The sequence below is a fragment of the Epinephelus fuscoguttatus genome, linkage group LG6, assembly GCF_011397635.1.
Source record: "Epinephelus fuscoguttatus linkage group LG6, E.fuscoguttatus.final_Chr_v1".
Taxonomy (NCBI): Eukaryota; Metazoa; Chordata; class Actinopteri; order Perciformes; family Serranidae; genus Epinephelus; species Epinephelus fuscoguttatus.
The window spans coordinates 33,977,638-33,997,557 of NC_064757.1; the positions used below are offsets into that span (position 1 = coordinate 33,977,638).

At 40.0% G+C, this 19,920-nt stretch overlaps 1 protein-coding gene across 1 annotated transcript in view; it reads left to right on the forward strand.

Moving 5' to 3' along the window:
• The window catches only part of aacs (acetoacetyl-CoA synthetase), a 57,997-nt gene that overhangs the window by 15,748 nt on the left and 22,329 nt on the right, over positions 1-19,920 (forward strand). Inside the window, exons 7-10 of the mRNA XM_049578421.1 lie at positions 1,632-1,713; positions 1,865-2,018; positions 6,895-6,975; positions 9,077-9,201. Of these exons, the coding sequence (XP_049434378.1) occupies positions 1,632-1,713; positions 1,865-2,018; positions 6,895-6,975; positions 9,077-9,201 (442 nt within the window). The remainder of the gene's footprint in view (positions 1-1,631; positions 1,714-1,864; positions 2,019-6,894; positions 6,976-9,076; positions 9,202-19,920) is intronic.

Below are 19,920 nucleotides of genomic sequence, written 5' to 3' on the forward strand. Positions count from 1 at the left end.
TTTTGGTTTAAGTGTCTGCTGTTACTCCAAGATTACCATCAATCCATTACAGACAGTGACGAATACATTAGACCTCTTCAACTAATGGGCGGTAAAACCTGCTAAAATTACACTTCACAGTAACTGAAACTTGTGACTTTTGGCTAACAAGTAGACAGAGCCATTAAAGGTCCAGTGTGTGGGAAATATAATATAATAAGTATGGTAAGTATTTTGTTAGCGTGTAATCACCTGAATATGAGAATAGTGTTATTGTTACCTGAGAATGAGCCGTTTATATCTACATAGGGAGTGGGTCCTTGACTATGGAAATTGCCAGGTCGCACCACCATGTTTCTATAGTAGCCCAGAATGGACAAACCAAACACTGGCTGTAGATAGAGCCACTTCCCCTCCACGATGAGAGCGTCAGGAAAACACCAATTTTCTTTTTAGTAAAATTGCTTTATTAAGTGTTTTTACCAGTTTAAATCACCTGGTCCGGTTGTTCCGGAGAGGAGGAGACCTCTGTGGATAATTCGGCTCCCGCTAAAAACCTCCTGAACATCTGGATAGCGGCCCGTCTCTGACATGCCAAACAGCATTGGAGAAACAGTTATTTGTAACGTAAAAACTGCTTTAATCAGTGTTTTTATCGGTCACCTGGGGTCTCATTTACAAAACAATGCATAGGATCCATACTAAAAATGTACGTACGGACAAAAGCCAAAAATGGCGTGTGCCAAAAAATATTGGACAGTTTCGACAGTCAGGTTTCCACCTCACCATCTGCATCGCCAATTGCCTATCTCCAAAATGTTCGGAAGCATTGGTCAAAGTTTCTCCCATCAAGTCTGTTTTTATAGACCACACCCTTTTGCGTGGGAAGTGGCGCACACCTCTTTCAGGCCTTGTTTTGTGCTTATGCATTGTTTATAAATTAGACCCCTGGTTGCTTGTTTTGGAGAGGAAGAGACCTCTGCAGATAATTTAGTTCCCAGAACCTTCTGAACAATGAACGCTGAAGGAATTCTAACTCGTAGTTTCAGGTGGTTGCAATCTTGATGCTAGATGCCACTAAACCTCCCTAAAAACCTTATACGCTGGACCTTTAAAGGGTAAAAGCAGTAGCATAGAATAAAATTAAAATTAATTAAACTGTCTAAAGAACAAATGGATAACTACAGAATGTAATGCATTCACTAGAAAAAAAACCTCTTCTCTGTTTTTCCGTATTAACAATATTATTATCTCAGAATTTGAGTCACAATTTCATGAAAAAATTCTGCTCCTTTTTCTGAAGTAGAAAAAAACACGAGATTATTATCTTGTTAATTCAGAAAAACAAGAGCAGATTTTATCCCATGAAAACTTCATCCCGTTAATTCAGAAAACGTGGATGTGTTATGCTGTTGTACATAACACATGCTGGAGTATGAGGTAGGATTTCCTCACCTGCTACCATAAGTGTTCAGAGTGTTTCTGAGCACCTTTGAGCCCCTCACTTAAAAAAATGTTTTTCCATGAAGAACCAAAACGTGTTACATGTTAATGGAAATAACACTGTGATTCCTCTGGGAACCCTCTTTGCTTTCATAAGGTTATAGTGTGAAAAACAAACAAAGCCTCACACTCTCCCTGTCTCTCTGTAGGTCTGCCTGACCTGCAGAAAATAGTGGTGATTCCCTACGCTCGCTCCAAACACGAGACCGACCTCTCCAAGATCCCCAACAGGTGTGTGACTGTGCATGCAACTACACTCAAGTGTTCAAACTGAGAAACTGGAACAGATGGTTTCTTTTGTATGACAGAGAGCAGGTTAGACATACACTCTGTTTCCCATGTGTAATTTTTCTCACTGTGTTTTTTTGTTTGATATCTGCAGTGTATTTATAGATGATTTTTTGGCATCTGGTCGTGGTGAGGGCGACCAGTTTCCTCAGCTGGAGTTTGAGCAGCTTCCATTCAATCATCCTCTGTTCATCATGTACTCCTCTGGCACCACAGGAGCTCCTAAATGTATGGTCCACTCCGCTGGGGTAAGAATAGCATTGGCTTCCTATTAGCCCAAAAATCATGAATATGGATCACTCTCCCTCTGTTTGTTTGCGGAGCGGGCACAAACACAATTTCTCAAACACACTGCCGATAATTTTGCAAATAACGGGAGGAATGTTGCATCTCTCTGACTGACTCGTGGGTCGTCCTGTATTCTTGTTTGTGCTTGTTTAACATATAATTGATTTTATTATGTAAAAGATGTGGAGTAAGGGGCACGGCTGTCAGTCAAAACAAGACACTTTTTTTTTTTTTGCTGTTTTTGTTGCTAATTTTTTTGTGAGTACTCCACAAGGCTTAGATGTACCGCAGCTGTCTCCCAAACACACACACACATTAGCACACAGTGGTCGCATCTGTTTGCAGAGCTCTCCTGGGTTGCCCCACATGTACAGTTTGCTATTCAGTGCACGCCATTTTTATCAATACACATGTGAACACTTTGAAGAGAAGCCGGTGCTTCCAAGAAGAGAAAGACAAGAAAAGAAAGAGGATTAAAAAGCAGTTGAAGTTGTTGAGTAAAACCTAAATTCTCCATTTATTAGCTGTACCAGAGCTTTTGATCATATCACATGATCTTGATCAGCAGACAGTTCGCCAGCTTTTAAGGAATAGTAAATGATTCAGGTTTAGATTTAAAGTTAGTTCCTGACCTTTGAAATGGTGGTTGGGAAAAAATAACTTTGACCAAAAGGACCATTTAGTAGCTTTTCTGGAGCTTTTGATCATGAATATATGATCTCTCAATTCTAAAGGCCCATTGAAGCTCTCACTGTCTCAATATTTGAGCTGTCAAAAAGACACACTGAGAGCAAAACCACTGTTTCATGGTGTAATCTTTCACAACATGAAAACTGTGTCTGATGATGTGGTGACAGCCACTGTGGGTGTCCCCTTTGTGCCTTTATCCACATTCTGTCAATCTTCTATATTACACTTCTTTTAAAAAGAATTTAATGTCATAGATCAAATAATGCTTAAATTCATAGGTGTCAGGCCTCATGTACAAAGGCCGTTTCCATGCCGCAGTGGGCGCAGGCTGGATTTCATCCCACAGCCCTTTGCTCCATGTCACCCCACACTCTCTCTTCCCCTTTCACACTATATCTGTCAAATAAAAAAGGCAAGAAAAAATACCAAATGGACAGTAGAAACATGCCCCAGCACTTTATGTCTGATTATGTCCCTATTGCTTTTGAAAAGTGTAATTTGTGAAAAATGTTCTGAAAGGTAGCTTAAACCAAGAAATGGTAACCAACAAATGAGAAAGGTTTTTGTGCACAACAAGAAAACATACAATACACTTTAAATATAGAAGAAACAAATGTGCATTGTGCAAAAAAAGTAGCATAAGCTAAAAAGAAAATCCTCCCTTGCGCACTTAAAAAAAAAACAAAAAAAAACTGCCTCCCCTTCTCCACATAACATCATACCTCATATAATACAGCTCTACTGTTGTGACAAAGTAAACATGTATAAAGTTCCTCAAACATGCACTATAGATTAAAAATGATGACAAAATACAAATTGATACCGTTTTTCTAGCCAAGTTGAGTGCCTCCTTCCCGGCCTCGAGCATGATGTCACCTGCCCTGTTCATCCTAGCAACAGAGAGCTCCACAGATTACTTGAGTAACTTTAACAGATTGTTGACACGGTTTCTTCTTGTCCAAGTTTTCCACTCTCTCTGTGATCACCACCACACTATACAAGCTATTAAAATTCAGATGTTTACCAGTTACATCAATTAACGTGTCGTTGACATGAATAGGTGCCCCATGCACATTTAAAGAGGTCACTTCCCCAAACAAAAGACACTAAATCATGCCTATATGTGAGTTGACTCAGCAGGAATAACATTAAATGAGAAAGCCTTCCTGCACCTCATATTGATTCCCCATTACATTGCCAAAAATCACATGTTAAAAACTTAACATTTGTTTTCATCTGAGCCCTTATGTCACCACTTTCCAACACAAAGGGTGCGTTCTGAATCGCTTACTTTTTCTTTTTACTTTAAGTAGGTGCTTCAGCTGCCCTTAAAAAGTATGCACTGTTGCATGCAGGACATTGTACTTTCTCATTACATTACGCCCTGAACTTTGACTCTCTTGCTTTTATATCCGTTACCTCGGAGAAAAAAGAAAAACACCACTTACTGAGTTCGCCAGAGGCTGAGACCAAACCGAGAGCTCTGCTGTTGTTACTTTGCAATGTATGTAGTTTAACTTTAAAGTTATAACTGCACGGATGGTAGATTTCTAACATATCACATTTGCGACGGTAAAATTACATCTGCAGATCTCTGTCATTGGTGTATTCATAGTGATGAAAGTTTGTTGTTTGCGATATTTATGATTATTTTGTTCACTTAAACAATTAATATTCCTGTTATCACTGTTAGACTGCTCATCAGTTACTTGAACGCACTGTCATTGCGACTCCTGACAGCTGTCAGTCAGCTGTCATCTGTTTGCGGGTCAGTCGATTTGACATATCGTTCACTGTGCAGAGAATTCTGAGTCAGAAAAGCAAAAAAAGCAAACTGCAAAATCGGACCGGATGTAGTAGAACATCCTGGTATTTTACTGTCTTAGACATACTATGTATTAGGACATACTAAATCTTTTTTTGGCATACTGTATAGTGTGTTAGTATGGGCACTGGAACACACAGAAAATGACACTCTTGCCCAAATTTAAGTCACTCTTCCCCAGCTTCACAGTAGTATTAACTATATGCCTGTGTCATTTGGGTTTGTGTTATATTTTCCACCACAAGATGGCAGCAAACCTCCATCACCAGCTCTTTGAAAGGCCGTCCGCTCTCAGGAGAGTGTGTGAATGACATTTTTCTTTCCTGCTCCATACCCCATCTGAGTGAGGGAGAGTGTCAGATGAATGTGTGATTTCAAAAGCACCACTGCACTTTGAAGGCTGAAACACTCAACATTCAAAACAGGTTAACACACTCAAACAAATGCATTCCCACATTTTCACAAAGTGTTCTCCCTCTCTGAATGCATCTATTTTGCTGTCTCCATTTTTCTGTTTCTTGCTTTATTCTCCTGCGTTCTCTCCCGTTTGCTTTTCTATCCCTAACTTGCCTGCATCTTCAATTTTTTTCCACTTATTCCTCCATTTCAGACTCTCATTAGGGTCCCCCCCCCCCCCCTTATTTCCTCAAGCTCCCTTTTCTTCATTTCTATTATTGTCTTCCTCTCTGTCTCTTTCTTTCATGCCCCCTCCTTCTCTCCATGCTGCCGATAATTGGACAGTAATGCGTTGGTGAAAACATTTCGTATTGCGACGCTGGCAGGCCTCTCTGGCTCTACCAATTAGCCCCGGCACTGTTGCGCTTTCTGCTTTGTTACGGCTCTGTTAACATGCTGTCAGTAGCAAGATGGCATGCACCAAAGGACGGGTATGGCAGCTGAGTCCTGCCAAAGATTATGCACACACACACACACACACACACACACACACACACACACATACACACACATACACACACAGCACCTGTTTATACAAACAGGAACGTACACATAGGCTCAAAACTAAATCACACACACTCACACAGTTCATGCTCGCCACCAGCAATAATAACCCATCCAGTTGTGATGGGTTGGTGACTGTGGGAGCACTTAACACAAATTGCCCTTTTTATCAAAAGAAGTGCTTGTGTGTGCTGTGTGTATTCATCTGGGGTTTATGAACTTTTGCCTGAAAATGTATTGTGAGAATTTGAGGATACAGTATGTTAAAGGGACAGTTCACCCCCAAATCAAAAATGCTGATTTTCCCTCTTAACTATGAAGCTACTCATCTCTCTGGATTGTTTTGGTGTGAGCTGCAGAGATATCAGCCTTAGACGTGTCTGCCTTCTCTTGAATAAAATGGAACTTGATGGCACTCGGCTTGTGCTGCGTAAAGCACCAAAAAAATACATTTGAAAAACTCAACAGCAATGTCTCTTTCCAGAGACAGTACCTCTTTACGAGCACGAGCCTTTCATCCGTCAGTAGATGCACACTTCCTTCTACAGCTGGCAGGTGTAGTTTGGTAGAAAGAAAATAGTTCCTTTATAAACTGCTCACAACAAGGTCTGTGGATTATCTTGAGTAACCAGGTCATGATTTCTGAAAACAGGCATTGCTGTTGGGTTTTAAACTCACAAGCTGAGTGCCATTTAGTTCCATTATATTAAAGGGAAGGCGGCCGATTTTTCCCACACTTGCAACTCACACTAAAACAGTCTAGACTGATATATAGCACTACAGGTAAGAGGAAACGTATGTATTTTTGATTTAGGTTTGAACTGTCCCTTTAATTATAGCCTGTAATATGCAGATAAACAACATCCAGAGAGGTAACAATCACTAAATGTCAATGTCATGAGCAAAAGTATGAGCAAAAACCTTAAAGGGACTCTATGGGGAATAGAGTATGAGTTTTCTGGAAATGGTTCTCAAGATGGAGGTGGCTGAGCTGGTGGCTAGCAGCTAACGGTGCTAACTCCTTAAACAGCACTTAACTACAGCAGCAGTGCTGACCACTAACCAGGGAGTAACTGGGGGATGGGTGCTACCCTTCTGCGACAACGGTGTTTCAATATCAGCGGTAACTGCCGAATGAGCGCAGTGCAAAGCGGCAGTGATGAGCTCGGCACTGGGATACACATGCATGTGGGCTGGACTGGCTAACTATAACAAACCACAGAGAAGCTCGGATAACAACACACACAGAGGCAGTGTGACTTCATCCTCTGCTCAGCACGCCGTTACTCCACTATATATTTATGTAATAAATAGCTGTTTGCTGTTATATTAATGCTCTGACTTTCTCTTTGTTTCTGTAGGGCACACTCATCCAACACTTGAAAGAACACATCCTCCATGGCAATATGACCAGCAGTGATGTCATCATTTACTACACCACGGTATGTCCACAAGCTTTTCACAATAAAAGTAACGTGGTTATTTTAACCACAATGCGTTAGATGTGGGGAACTGTCCACTGCTCTGTTGTTGTCTCCTCTCTGTTACCAGCAGAGGTAGAATGTTAAGTATTTGTGTTGTGGGCTATCTTTAATTACGAGCCTGGTCACAGACACACACGCACACACACATGTGCATGCACAGACAAACAGATCTTGTCTAATGAGCAGCAGTGAGTGCTGAAGGTCAGAGCTGTGCATAATTTTTAGTTGTTCCTCGAAGAATCTGGCTCCTTGTGATGATAAACACTGAGGAACATCCTTTTATGTTGATTAATGCTGTAATTTCTGCGTGTGTTTGTGTGTTTACACATGATTAGTGCAAGATTCAAGGGTGGTTTGGGTGTTTTGACACATGCATGCTGTTGGGAACAAATAAATGGGAGCATATTTTCTTGATTCAGAAATTGATTCTCTTAAGCATTGGTATCGCACAATGGTGCGAGTTTTGAAATTATTGCAATTAAGTGACCCCAAGCTGAAAAATATAATTGGCGCACTTTCATCTGTTTAGTTAATTTGTATCTGCCTATTTAGCAGAGATGGGACAAAGTCAGTGTTTTGCAAGTCTAAAGTAAGTTTTAATTCATTGCACTCAAGTCCCAAGTCAAGACTATTCTATTCTTTGAGTTTCAAGTCCCTAACAAGACATAATTTGCTCTTTATCAAATGTAACGACATTTTAACAAGTGTTAGCTCACTAACTGTGTTAATATTAGCCTGGACTTGCTCTTCTTTGTGGAATTTCAAATGTCAAATGAAGTTGGAAGTTGTTTCATCGCCATGTTTTGCATACCAGAATTTTTTTTTTTTTTTTTTTTTTTTTTTAAAGACCACTGCTTAGTTTTTGTACCCAAATAGCGCCCAGAAATGTTAGGATCATGGTTCTCTTCATGGTCCCACCCCAGGGTCCAGATTTCTCCTTTCTCCCCGAGGTCCACACAGTTTAATACATTCAGCATTGTACTTTCGTTTGGCCATGTTGTCGAGCTAGCTTGCTGTTACTGTCAAGTAGCTGTCTGTTATTCACTTTACAGCAGGAAACGGCACTTCAAAATAAAAACTCTGTGCCGGAAATTCACCGTATTTATAAATAAAGTGTGTTTTTTCCAAACTTGACGTTTTGGTGAGTCACAGACCCACTTTTGGACCATGACCCACCAGTTGGGAACCACTGATCTAATCAAGTATTTCAAAGTCAAAAGGCTCAAGTCTAAGTGAAGGCATTAATCACTGGTGTTAAAGTCCAAGTCCACGTGCAAGTCTTTGTAAATTTTGTCAAATCAGGTCTAAAGTCATAAAATTTATGACTTATTAAAGTATGACTCAACTCCAAGTGACGTGATTTGAGTCCACACCTCTGCTATTTATAGCTGAGGGAATTTCAGCTGCAGATACTTATTATTTTAATTATAAGTTCATCTGTTGTTTTTATTTGTTAATTTAATTAGTAGTTTTTTCCCATTAAAGCCAGAAAATTTGAAATACGCCCACCACAGGTTTTCACAACTCACAATGATGTTTTTTTGTTGTTGTTGTTGTTTGGGCAACCAACAGTCCAACCTAAATGCATTAAACTGACAATGATATAAATGAAAGAGAGGCAGATTTTTGGAGCTTTTTTGAAGCAGTGATTAATTGATTCTGAAAACTGTAGCCCAATTTTCTGTCACTCAACAAATTGATTATGTGACTAATAATTTCACTGCTAATTATAAGTGTTTAAGTGCCTCATACTGTATATACAAAGTGTATCTTGTATTAGCTCTGCAGTCAGATGTCTGCAGACCTAACATTACCAATATGTGTATGCTTTAGGGATGCTGCCAAAGCTGCAGCTCAGCATGCAGTATAAACAGAAACACTATTATGTGAACCACAGATACATAACTCACAGTGTGCAGGAGTTTTGTCCGTTTTGCTACCCATTTATCCATGTTGATGAGAGAGGAGTGTTTATACCAGATAAACTGACTACTGTTTTTGTGTGTGTGTGTGTGTGTGTGTGTGTGTGTGTGTGTGTGTGCGTGCGCGCTGTCCTTAGACCGGCTGGATGATGTGGAACTGGCTGGTGTCTGCTCTGGCAGTGGGAGCCTCAGTGGTTTTATATGACGGTTCACCACTAATGCCCACACCCAATGTACTGTGGAACCTGACAGACCAGCTGGGGTGAGTTAGCCACATACGCAAACACACACACACACACACACACACACACTCAAACAAGCAAGAGAGACAAACTGGAGTGTGCTGTTTTTTGCTTTCTGTTGGAAGTGGTATTTTAAAGCCCAAAATTAAAACTGCCCTTTGAAAACGTACTTTTGCAATGAAGGTACTGTTCATAATTAATATCTAGGGGACAATTATTGTCTGTGAAGCATCTGAAAGTCCAGTACCCACTCGTGCCTCGAATCATCCCAACCCATGTTGAATTTTCAACACAATTGGAAATGACATACGACTATTCCAATATAATATTTTGGGGGGAATGAAGAGCAGAGAGATGTACATAGAGATTACAGACAGAAACCAGACTATGAAAGGATATACAGACGGAGTGAGAAAGAGAGCAGGAGCAAAGGGTAAGGCTTTCCTTGGAGACTTTGTTTCCAACCACAGAATTGATAATGTGTTTCCCTAATTGACAACTTGCACCCACACGCACACAAGAGCAGAGCCATGAATAAAGATTTCTGCGGGTTGTAATGTACATCGAGGACAGAGACCCTCAGCCACTGATCGTAGAATAAAAATTAATTATTTACTTACTAATTTATTACTCTTTATTTAAATGAGAGGAGAGAGGGGACAAGGATGTCTTGGTCGTAAAGGAGAAAAAATGACATAACGGAAAGAGGGGGAAATGGAGATGACCATTTTGCTTCATTTTTATGCTTTTGAAGGCTATTACTTGGTGTATAGCCGAGAAAAAAATCACTGAAAAATGGGCTCTTTCGAACAAAAGTTGTCATGTCAAGCTGCCAGGCAGAAGTTGTACTGTATGCAGTAAATGTATCGAGATTTGGAGAAAACAGGTCTAGGTGACATTTCATATAACTTCAGAAGAAATCAGTCACAAAGTTCTAACATACAAAAGACAGCCCAAACTTTCTTATTGATTAGCACAAATGAGCTGCCTGGCTGTTATTTTGAAAGTGCACTGATGTGTTGTACTCGGTTTCTTTGAGTCAGGCAGGGTCAGCCATCCCTTGAGCCTGTTGTTATTGAGATTGATGGTGATGTTGTACATTTAGATGAACCCAAGACCCAGGTCAAACTACACAGACAGCCAGGACAGCTGAAATTTAAAGTTAAAGATGGCACAACGTGGACATCACATAAAAGACGAGGGATTATATGTCATCTGATTCCATCTTTGAAAAACGATCTATGTTAGCATTAGAAATGGATTTTGAGGAAACACAATAACAGGAATAACCATGGGTTCAATCAGTGTCAGGAAAGGATTTGGAGGAGTTTTGTCCTGAATAAACCTACACCCACCTACTGCACTGTGAATCTCCATTTCTTAACTGTCCGACAGGAGGTGAGCTAGCTCCCTACCCAGGACGTCCCTATCGAGGCTTGTTTCTGCACTGCGCTTGTTTAGCTTGGTAATTCACCTCACTCTCTGCCATTAAGCTCAGCTAATGGATATTTGTTTAGGCCCGCTAACAAATTATTTAGACTATTTCATAACCTCCAGGTTTACATCCAAAGTAGTACAGAGGATATTTATAGTGGGTCCTCTTGGTGAACATACTGATACCCTCTCCCACCACCACTGTAAAACGCAGAGGCTAAACCCAGTATTGATCTACTATTGTCTTTTGAAGACAGCAAGAAAAAAAAGGAACTGGTCGAGGACAATAGTGTGGGATTGTGTGTGTGCAGACAGGCGATTAATTGGTTCAAATTTAATGTGCACTATTGTTTGCTCCTGTGTACATCTGTGTGGGCTTTACCCAGAGAAAGAAAGTTATTTATCCTTTGTTATTCGTTTTAAGTGAAGCCCTTATGTCGTAATATATTAAGCCTTTGTATTTATTCACTTGCACATTTCAGAGTGTGATTCCAGAACAAAATTCACTGGACATATTCACCCATTTACTATTCACACATTCCTTTACCAAAAAGTGACAGGAAGAAGACACATCTGACTGTTGAGACATATCATGAGGTGGATTTTAGAGGTGATGCTATTGCATACAAAGTCAGTGGAGAGATGAGAGTGGATGCTATCAGACACAGCTCGCCTGTCATAATATACAACAAGGTGTCACGATTTGTGTCACATATAATACAATGAGTTCTTTGCTTTATTCAAAACTGCAATGCTTTTGGATGCTTTTGCCATTTTATCACCCAGAGGACACATTGGTAAATTGTTTATTTATGGGATAGCCCCTTGAGATGAATCATCTCGTTTTCGAGGGGGTCCCAAACAAAGAGACAAACCAGACAGTAACATGGCAAGACAATCTGTACAGTACTAACGATACAAAAAGAAATACAGTACAGACATTAAGAAAAAAAGACAAATTGACACAGACAAAACCCAGACATTACAAAAAGCTCTCCCAGCCTAACACCCCCCACCCCCAGATACAGATATATGTATAATATTTGTTTGCAACAAGTCTAGAAACACAAATCCATTATTAATACGGAACATGTACATGTTAGCAAATAAATTATAAATGCAAAAATATATCACAACACCAACTATAATGATTACCCAGTCACAGCAAAGCTAATAGCAGGAGCAGTGTGTTTGTAAATGAGAAAATAGAGATTTCTTAAAAAGATGAACAGAAGAAATGGTTCGAAGGGAAATGGGTAGCTTATTCCAATCAGAGGGAGCTTTATATTGAAAGGCATACCGACCAAGTTCTTTATGTATTCTAGGAACAGAGAAAAATATGGAGTCTGTATGACGGAGGTTGTACTGTAAATTGTGAGGGGTCAAGTATTGTTTAAGGTAAGGGGGACATTAATGGTTCATTATTGCAGCTACACATATGGTTTTAAATACTCACATTGGAGACACTGCACACACACTCTGCCTTCTCCAGTCATGTCATTCACATCTTCACCACCTGTACATATGGATTTTGTAAATTAGCAAAGACTGGAAATAAAGCCACTGTCCGCTCTTGTACAATCCTTACACATATTCCCAGTATAAGTCCTAATCATAATGCAGACCTAGTTTGCCACAACAAAACTGAATTAAACAAATCGTGTCCATGTATTGATATCCTAGGTAAGGGATAGGCCTACCACTGATTGTCACAAACATTTTGGCAAGGTGTGAAACAACCAGCCTGATGCTGCCATAATATACAGTAAAGTCCCATTGATCAACAGGCTTATTTCTGTGCATCAACATTCATGATGTGCTGTGCATTGACCATTTATGGTTGACTGTAGGCATGTAGAGGGCAGGAGATGAGGCTGATCCAAGTGCGGATGATAAAGATGATTTGGGATTTACGAAAGGAAATTGCCCACTGTCAGGCATACACACGGTTTCATAAATCAATCTTTATAGTGCGTGCCATTTTTAGCTTTTGCCTGCACATACATTTTAGTATGGATCCTACCGGCTGTTTTATAAATGAGACCCCTAATTTGTTTGTTTTGGAGAGGAAGAGACCTCTGCGGATAATTCTGCTCTTGGTAAAAACCTCCTGAACTTAAACACGAAAGAAATTCTAACCGGGAGAAACTTACTGCAATAATGGCACTGACTATCTGTTGTTATTGTTTTGACTGAGCCCCCTAGCGGCAGAAAATTACATGTTTAATATACAACCACCTGGCCCTAGGTAAACAGAATGATGGATGCATGGATGGATGGACATTTAAAAACATCATCCTAACAAAAGAAATGGGTGTTGTCTGCAAACAAATTTGACATTTCATAAATGTAATTAAACAAAGAGATAAGGGAAAGCCCTCACCCCCTAAACCTCACTAAAAACCTGAATGTCACGTGGCTTGAGCAACTGCTAGAGCCAACTCAGTCAACCTGTGGTTAAATTATGGGAAAAGATGCACTGTGGTCGGCAAAAGTAAGGACCTTTTAGGCATTGATAGCACAGACATATCTTGAGTGCAGCAGAGATGGCATATTGCCTTCAGCAAGGAAAGAAGTAATTTGACACAGACTGGGAGAAGTGGAAATAGGATGTGTTTGTAGATACCAAAGCTAATGAGCTCCTTTCACAACTTTACTGGTCATTCCAGCTATCAGATTTATTAGAAACTTTAAATGGCGGATGGTACCCTGGTAAAATAGCTGGTGGAGGGCTGGTGTTCATTTCTTAATGCTGTGTGGTTGGTTAACATCAACAGTGTTGTTTGGTTTGTTGTTGCTTTTTGATGTCATAAATGTCTTTCAACCTTCAGCTTGTATGCTCAAGAAGAATTTAAATTAGAAAAATAAAGTGAACAACGTTAGAATACGGTTAGCAAAATCATCCACATAGAGGGGTTTATTGGAGGGCTGTCAGTGTGACAGATGAACAGACAGAACCTTTTAAACTGTGAGAAGATTTTTGAACCAATTAAGTGCTGATGTTGCCACCTCAGACACATTTTCCAGATCCTCGCACTGTGGAAAAACCCTCTGGGAGAGGTTGACGTGTAATATTTTTTACACCCTCATCTTCTGAGTTGAGGTTGGACATTTTAATTGGGGCTAAATCTGTCAGAGCCTCAGAAAATCTTAAACTTACATTGAGGCTTCCCCTGTAGCTTTGACTTCTGTTGGTAAGCTGTGGAATTGTAATAACTACCTCTGCTGTTGAATTCCTCTGCCACATCATGCTGAAAAATTGACATTTCCAGTTTTAAATAACTCTATAGATATTTATTGAAAGATTGCATTTTCAATTATGGGAAAGGAGCGGTACTGTAATTTTACACAACAAACTTTCTGTTGGCTAAAATGGATTATTGCAGATTTGCTGCTGTTGAGAAAAGCAAAAGATGAGGAGAGGCTGAAGCAGGAGGAGAGTCTCAGAAGACTGTAGGTTTATTTTTAGTTGTCCAGTAGTTTTCTGTGCTTCACAACACATTGAAAATCTGCTTGAGAGAGAATATGTAACTAAGGTGAGCCACTGGAGAAGTTCTACATGTACAGTTTTATTGCATTTCCAGTATTTTTTCACATTTGTCAAAGAAGTACTGTTAAAACAGAGCCCAAGCCCTTATTGAATGGAAATCATTCCCGAAATATATTACAGGCAGGTGTTTTACTTAAATGTTTTGTCAGTAATATTGATTTCAGTGTCACTAAGCTATACCATAGACCAGTGATTCCCATCTGGTCCAGCCACAGGGTCCAGATTTGTCCTTGGTCATTTGCTCAAGGTCCACACAGTTTGGTGTATTCAGCGTTCGGCCATGTCATTGAGCTGGTTTGCTATCTTTGTCACGTAGATGTCCGTTAGTCACTCGCTCTATAGCAGTGAATGGCACTTCAAAGTCAAAACTCTGAAGCAGAAATTCACTGTACTTCAGAGTGAAGTGTGTTTTTTACAAACTTGATACCTTCACTAGTCACTTTCGGTTCATTCAGAATGGGCCCGGGACCCACTTTTGGACCAGGTCCACCAGTTGGGAACCACTGCTGTAGACTAGGGGTGTAACAGTTCACAGAGGTCATGATTTAGTGCGAATTCAGTGCAGTGGAAAAAAACAAAATGCATAAGGGTCTGTTTCTTTGATATTATTTGGAACAGACAGTCGTGCAAGTGTCAAAGACGGACAATCTCTTTGCTGTGGACTGATGTTGCATTTTGCTCACTGGCAACTGTAGTTAACTATTTTCATTATAAAGATAAGCAAAAGCTCAAACACTTCTTTATTACACTGAACAAACTGTCACAACAGGCTATGAAATGTAAAAGCATCTCGTATGCTACGAATTCAAAAATACTAAGTAAGTATATTAGTGTATTAAGGGGTGAGTTACAATTAGTTGCACCTTGGCTCTGTGTCAATATAAATGCCAATTGCTTCAGTATGTTTTTAAATTCTGTTCTGCTTTTGCTTTTAGAGGATGACTGAAAACAGTGTAGATAAGGAGTTGAGCACCATGTTGTTTTTTTACCTGTCTTGGTGATTGGCACATCTGGGTGATGCTGTTGAATCTGCATTAGCATGTTTCATGTGTTTCCATCATAGGCTGGATAAAGATTGGCAACATGTCCCACTGTACAAAAATGAAGCCAAAATGTCTGGGATACAGACACTGCCATCTTGCGCTGGTGATATTATTTGGAGGCAGAGTCTGTGCAGTAGCGATCTCCGTGGTATAGAGTTCCCACCCATACATTTGTCTGACTAATTGCGAGCAGCACCGTTAACCAGCTGTTAATCATGATGTCAGACCCCCTTTTAAAAGTACCAAATAACTAATTTAAAAACAAACTTATCAGAAAAATTAACACTTGAATGTACAGCAGTGGAATAAAAGCTACCCAAAATGACAGAAATCATCTTTGAGAAAAATTTATTGGACATGTACTTCGATGTTTAGATTTTTTTGGCCCATGTCCCATCCACTAACATGAAGGGGGTTGGGTTTATGACATGTACCGCAGCCAGCCATGAGGGGGTGATCAAGATGTTTTGGCTTCACCTTTTTTGGGGCTGTCATTTTGTCCTTCTTAATTATACAATCTATGGTTTCCATTCATGTACCCTACAACTTTGGAGCACTGTCGACACATCCACTTCGTCTTATACACATCTTTCTCTCCGATATTCTTGAAGCCGAATGGGAACCTGCAGATGGGTTTTCCAACTCTGGTGTTTCATTTGCACTCGTCTCAGTGTGACTGACTTACAGGCCGCTCAGCTTGTTATGCTAACCTCAGCACATATTGCTGATGTGGTGTATAGCCAAAGGTTTGTGAACTCTGTTTCCGCATTACGTGCATCAGTCTACTGTGTATTCTGTATGTGGCTGTTTGCGCTGAACCATGACCCCCATCCTGTGACGGTTAGGTCCAAATATACAAACCGTTACAGCCCTACTATAGACAGAGGCTGTGCTAAGTTTTCTCACTTTTATCGCATACTCCCTGACCTCTAAATTTTCTGACATCACTCCCTGCCTGTGTTATTGAGACTCTTCACCAGGGTCGTAGTGAAAACTAAAGCAGCAGCAGCAGCAGCATTCCTGGATAAAGCAAGCTAAAGGTTATAGCATTCAAACTTATGACAGGTTCCATGTATCAACCGGACTTCGGAGGCTCCCCTCTCTGAGGATCGTCTTGTCTCTTCCATCTTTTGTCCATTATGTGTTGAGCTGAGATGTCAGAAAAGATCCCTCCTGTTATTTTGCACCAACTATAGAAGTGTTGTCTCTTGCCAATGCAAAACTCTCAGCTATCCTCTTTGGAGGAGAGAACTACATACACTGTTTAGCAGATCGCATCTTGCCAGCTCAGTTACAGTTTTAGACTCGTGGGCATTATAATTTTAAATATCCTCTTGTCTTGAAGCTGCGTCTAAATGTAAACTAGAGACTCAAGTCTTCATCAAATCTTCTACCAATCTTCTACAAAGATCGTTTTTAGTTTTCCACACACTACACAAAACTTTCATGCAGCCATTCTGTAAAAAACAGGCTAACAAAAAAACATGACTGCAGCCATTTTGGCCTCTGCTCTGCTTTTTTGATTGTCTGCCACCGGGTTAGATTGCAGCACAAAAGGAGAATGCTTTATAGAACAGAATAGAAAGAGCTTCCAATACTAGATGCCAGAAAGAGTGAAGTGCTGATGGAAAAATCCTTTTTAACATGTCTGCCTTTTCAGTAGTGCATTAGAGATAACAATTGCATTCCAGGGAGGGGGGCCGAGTATCTGCATCCTGTTTGTGAGTGGAAGCAACAGGGTTCATAGGACATGAATTTAATTTTATGAATAATAGCACTAAAAATACCATTGGAATAATATGGAGGCTGTCTGTTGAACTGAATAAATCCTCTTTAGACATGACCAACACCAAGGTGCCCGAACAGATTTGGAATTTTTGGTATATTTATTAATTTTCAAAAATAAGTTAGTGCCTCATACTTTTAATATTTGTAAGAATACACCGTCAAACAGTCGTAACAAAGTGTCTCCTGTCGCTCCCGACACCTGAGAAGAGAGCAGTCGTACATTTTTATGTTACAGCTTTTCCCTGGGTGAAGGATAAATGCTAGAGTAGTTTAGAAAACATGCACTGACGAGTAGGACTTCAATTGCCACATCATGACATGCATTGAGACACATTAACGTTACAGCTGCTCAGAGGCGCTCTCTTGTCTGATTGGCTTCGAGTGTCTCTTATTGGCTCAGTAGCATCCAGCGACATGTCTCCTTCGAAACAGACACACGAGTACATTTACACATGCGGACACACACACACACACACACACACTGTCATGAGCAGATACTCACAGCTTCCCCTCCACCCTCCATCCTAAGCACCCAATTAGAAGCCACAACTGGCCACCTGCCTCCAATCAGACGAGACTGACCCCGTCCATGGTGGCCAGCATCGAACAAAACCAGATGCGGATGGGGGGTCAGAGATGATGGATAGAATGTGTGTGTGTGTGTGTGTGTGTGTGTGTGTGTAGATGACAAATTGAGTCTTTGTGGTTGAGTTTCTGTGTTTCTTCTGCTGTATCTGCTGACTGTGAGAGACCGTATTGAGCATTACAGACTGTACACATAGTATGTGTGTATCCATACACATATTACTTAAATAAAGGTGTGTATACTGCACACAGTCCAATTTGAATTATTTTTAGATATATATAATTAAATTTTAATGTTTGACCAGTTCGATATTGAATCTTGATTTCAAAATTTGGAAGTTGACAGTAACACTTTAGAAATTGAAAGAATCACTTTTAGAATTAGGAATCAAGACTCATACAGTTATTTCCAAATCCTTGCCCACTGCCAGTGATTTTTGAAGCACTGTCTCTGAGACCATTAACACTTGTATCCAATGCATTTAGTGTGCCAAACTGAATGTATGTTCTCTGCTTTACACTCAGTTTATAATTTTATAATCCACTTTTTGCAAAACTGTCAACACAACTCACTGCTCTACACTCACTTTGCAGTCTAGGAACACACTTAAAGCAAAACTGTGGCCACTGGTCTCTGCATTGCTGCACTATTTTGCCAACTGCCTTTCCACATTGACACATGAAAAAACTTTTAGATAATGAGTTCACTTACAAATCAGAGCTTGAGCACTATAAACACGCTACAGGTAAACATCTGGACAACAGTAGAGGTTAGTATTGAAGAGATCGATTTTTTTTTTTTTGTTTGGAATACACATCTATACTTAACACATTTGGATACCTTTGTTTACGTGTGTTTACTAATGTAGGACTTATACTTTTGGGTTGAATCGATGCTGTACTTATGGCGTAAGGTCTGCTTCTAAGTAGAGCCTACGCCGTAGCCTGTTGTACGCCTCCCCAGAAATTTAACTACACGTCACGGCGATGCAGACCTCCTGTCTATTTTTGTAAGCTGAAACCATTTCCCTTAGTGAAACGAATCTCTGCTCATCACAAGGCTAATTTATACAATGCAAAGTGCTGTAGGCTTGTGCTAATGATGTTAGCATGTTATTTTTGTTTGGAAAATGTGTTTAGTATAAGACAGTTTTTTTGTCAGTGAACCTTGTGAGTTGTAATGGAGCCAAATTTTGTAAAGTTACCTTTGTTAAATGTTGCTGTTGTCCCTGGCTTCATATGAGTCGAGGAAAAGTCCACTAGCTGCTAGGCTAATTTATACAATGTAAAATGCCATAGGCTTTTGCTAGAAACAGTAGCATGTTGTATTTGTGGGAAAAATGTGTCCAGCAAAAGACAAATGCTTTGTCTGTGAATGCTGTGAGTTATAGTGAAGCTGATTTGTGTACTCACAGAAACCCCGCCGCCAACTAGTGGTTTGGAGGTGTAGCTGCAGAGTGACACAGACACAGCACCACACAAGTATAAATGCTCACAACAGTGTAGGCCACGTGTGTAGATGACAGCATTGGCTCTGCGTAGAGCTAATGCACAAGTATAAATCCTGTTTAACATGCATGACAAAGCTGTACTGCAAACTGCCATGCCCTGCATACAGAAAAAGCAAAAGTGTTTTATACATACATTTTTCAAAAAGACTTTGAAGAGTTTTGCAAGAATTGTTTGCTTTTGGAGGAGATGTATAATGTTTTGCTGGTTAGATGTAAAGTTTTGTGGTTATTGTGTAGGGTTTTGCAAAATAAGTTTCAAAGATATTGCCTAAGCAATCACAAAAAAAGTAATATCAGAGAAAAGGTTGTGGATATGAGGCCTAGAAATTGGGCACAGAAGGGTATATAACAAGATTTGGGCAGATTTAGGAACTCCCATGGTGTCCATCCCTTTAATATGTCTTGGTGTATTTGGCCATTATGGGCAATGTTGCAAATCAATGAGTGGGACAAGGCACAATGTATTTTTACGATTTTTTGCATCAGTGTGATAAATTACCTTAATTTCTCCCATTATCTTATTGTTGGATTAGCAAAACACAAGTCTGGTTAATCTGCAGTGTCCATTAACAGTTTCTCAGGCAACGGAGATTTGGATTCACAGTAAGATAATAAGATTTTATCATATTAGAAAGGGGACAATGGATGAGGCATGCAGAGGCAGTGTTTAGAAGAGGTGTGTGTATGTGTGCACATGTATTAGGCCCGTGCACGTATAAATAGCTTCATTCCATCTGAGGTATTACTTCTTTGGACCTTTGCCCTTTCACCCTATCTAACCCCCCACTCCTCCCCTCACCCTATCAACAACTTCTATTACCACCAATT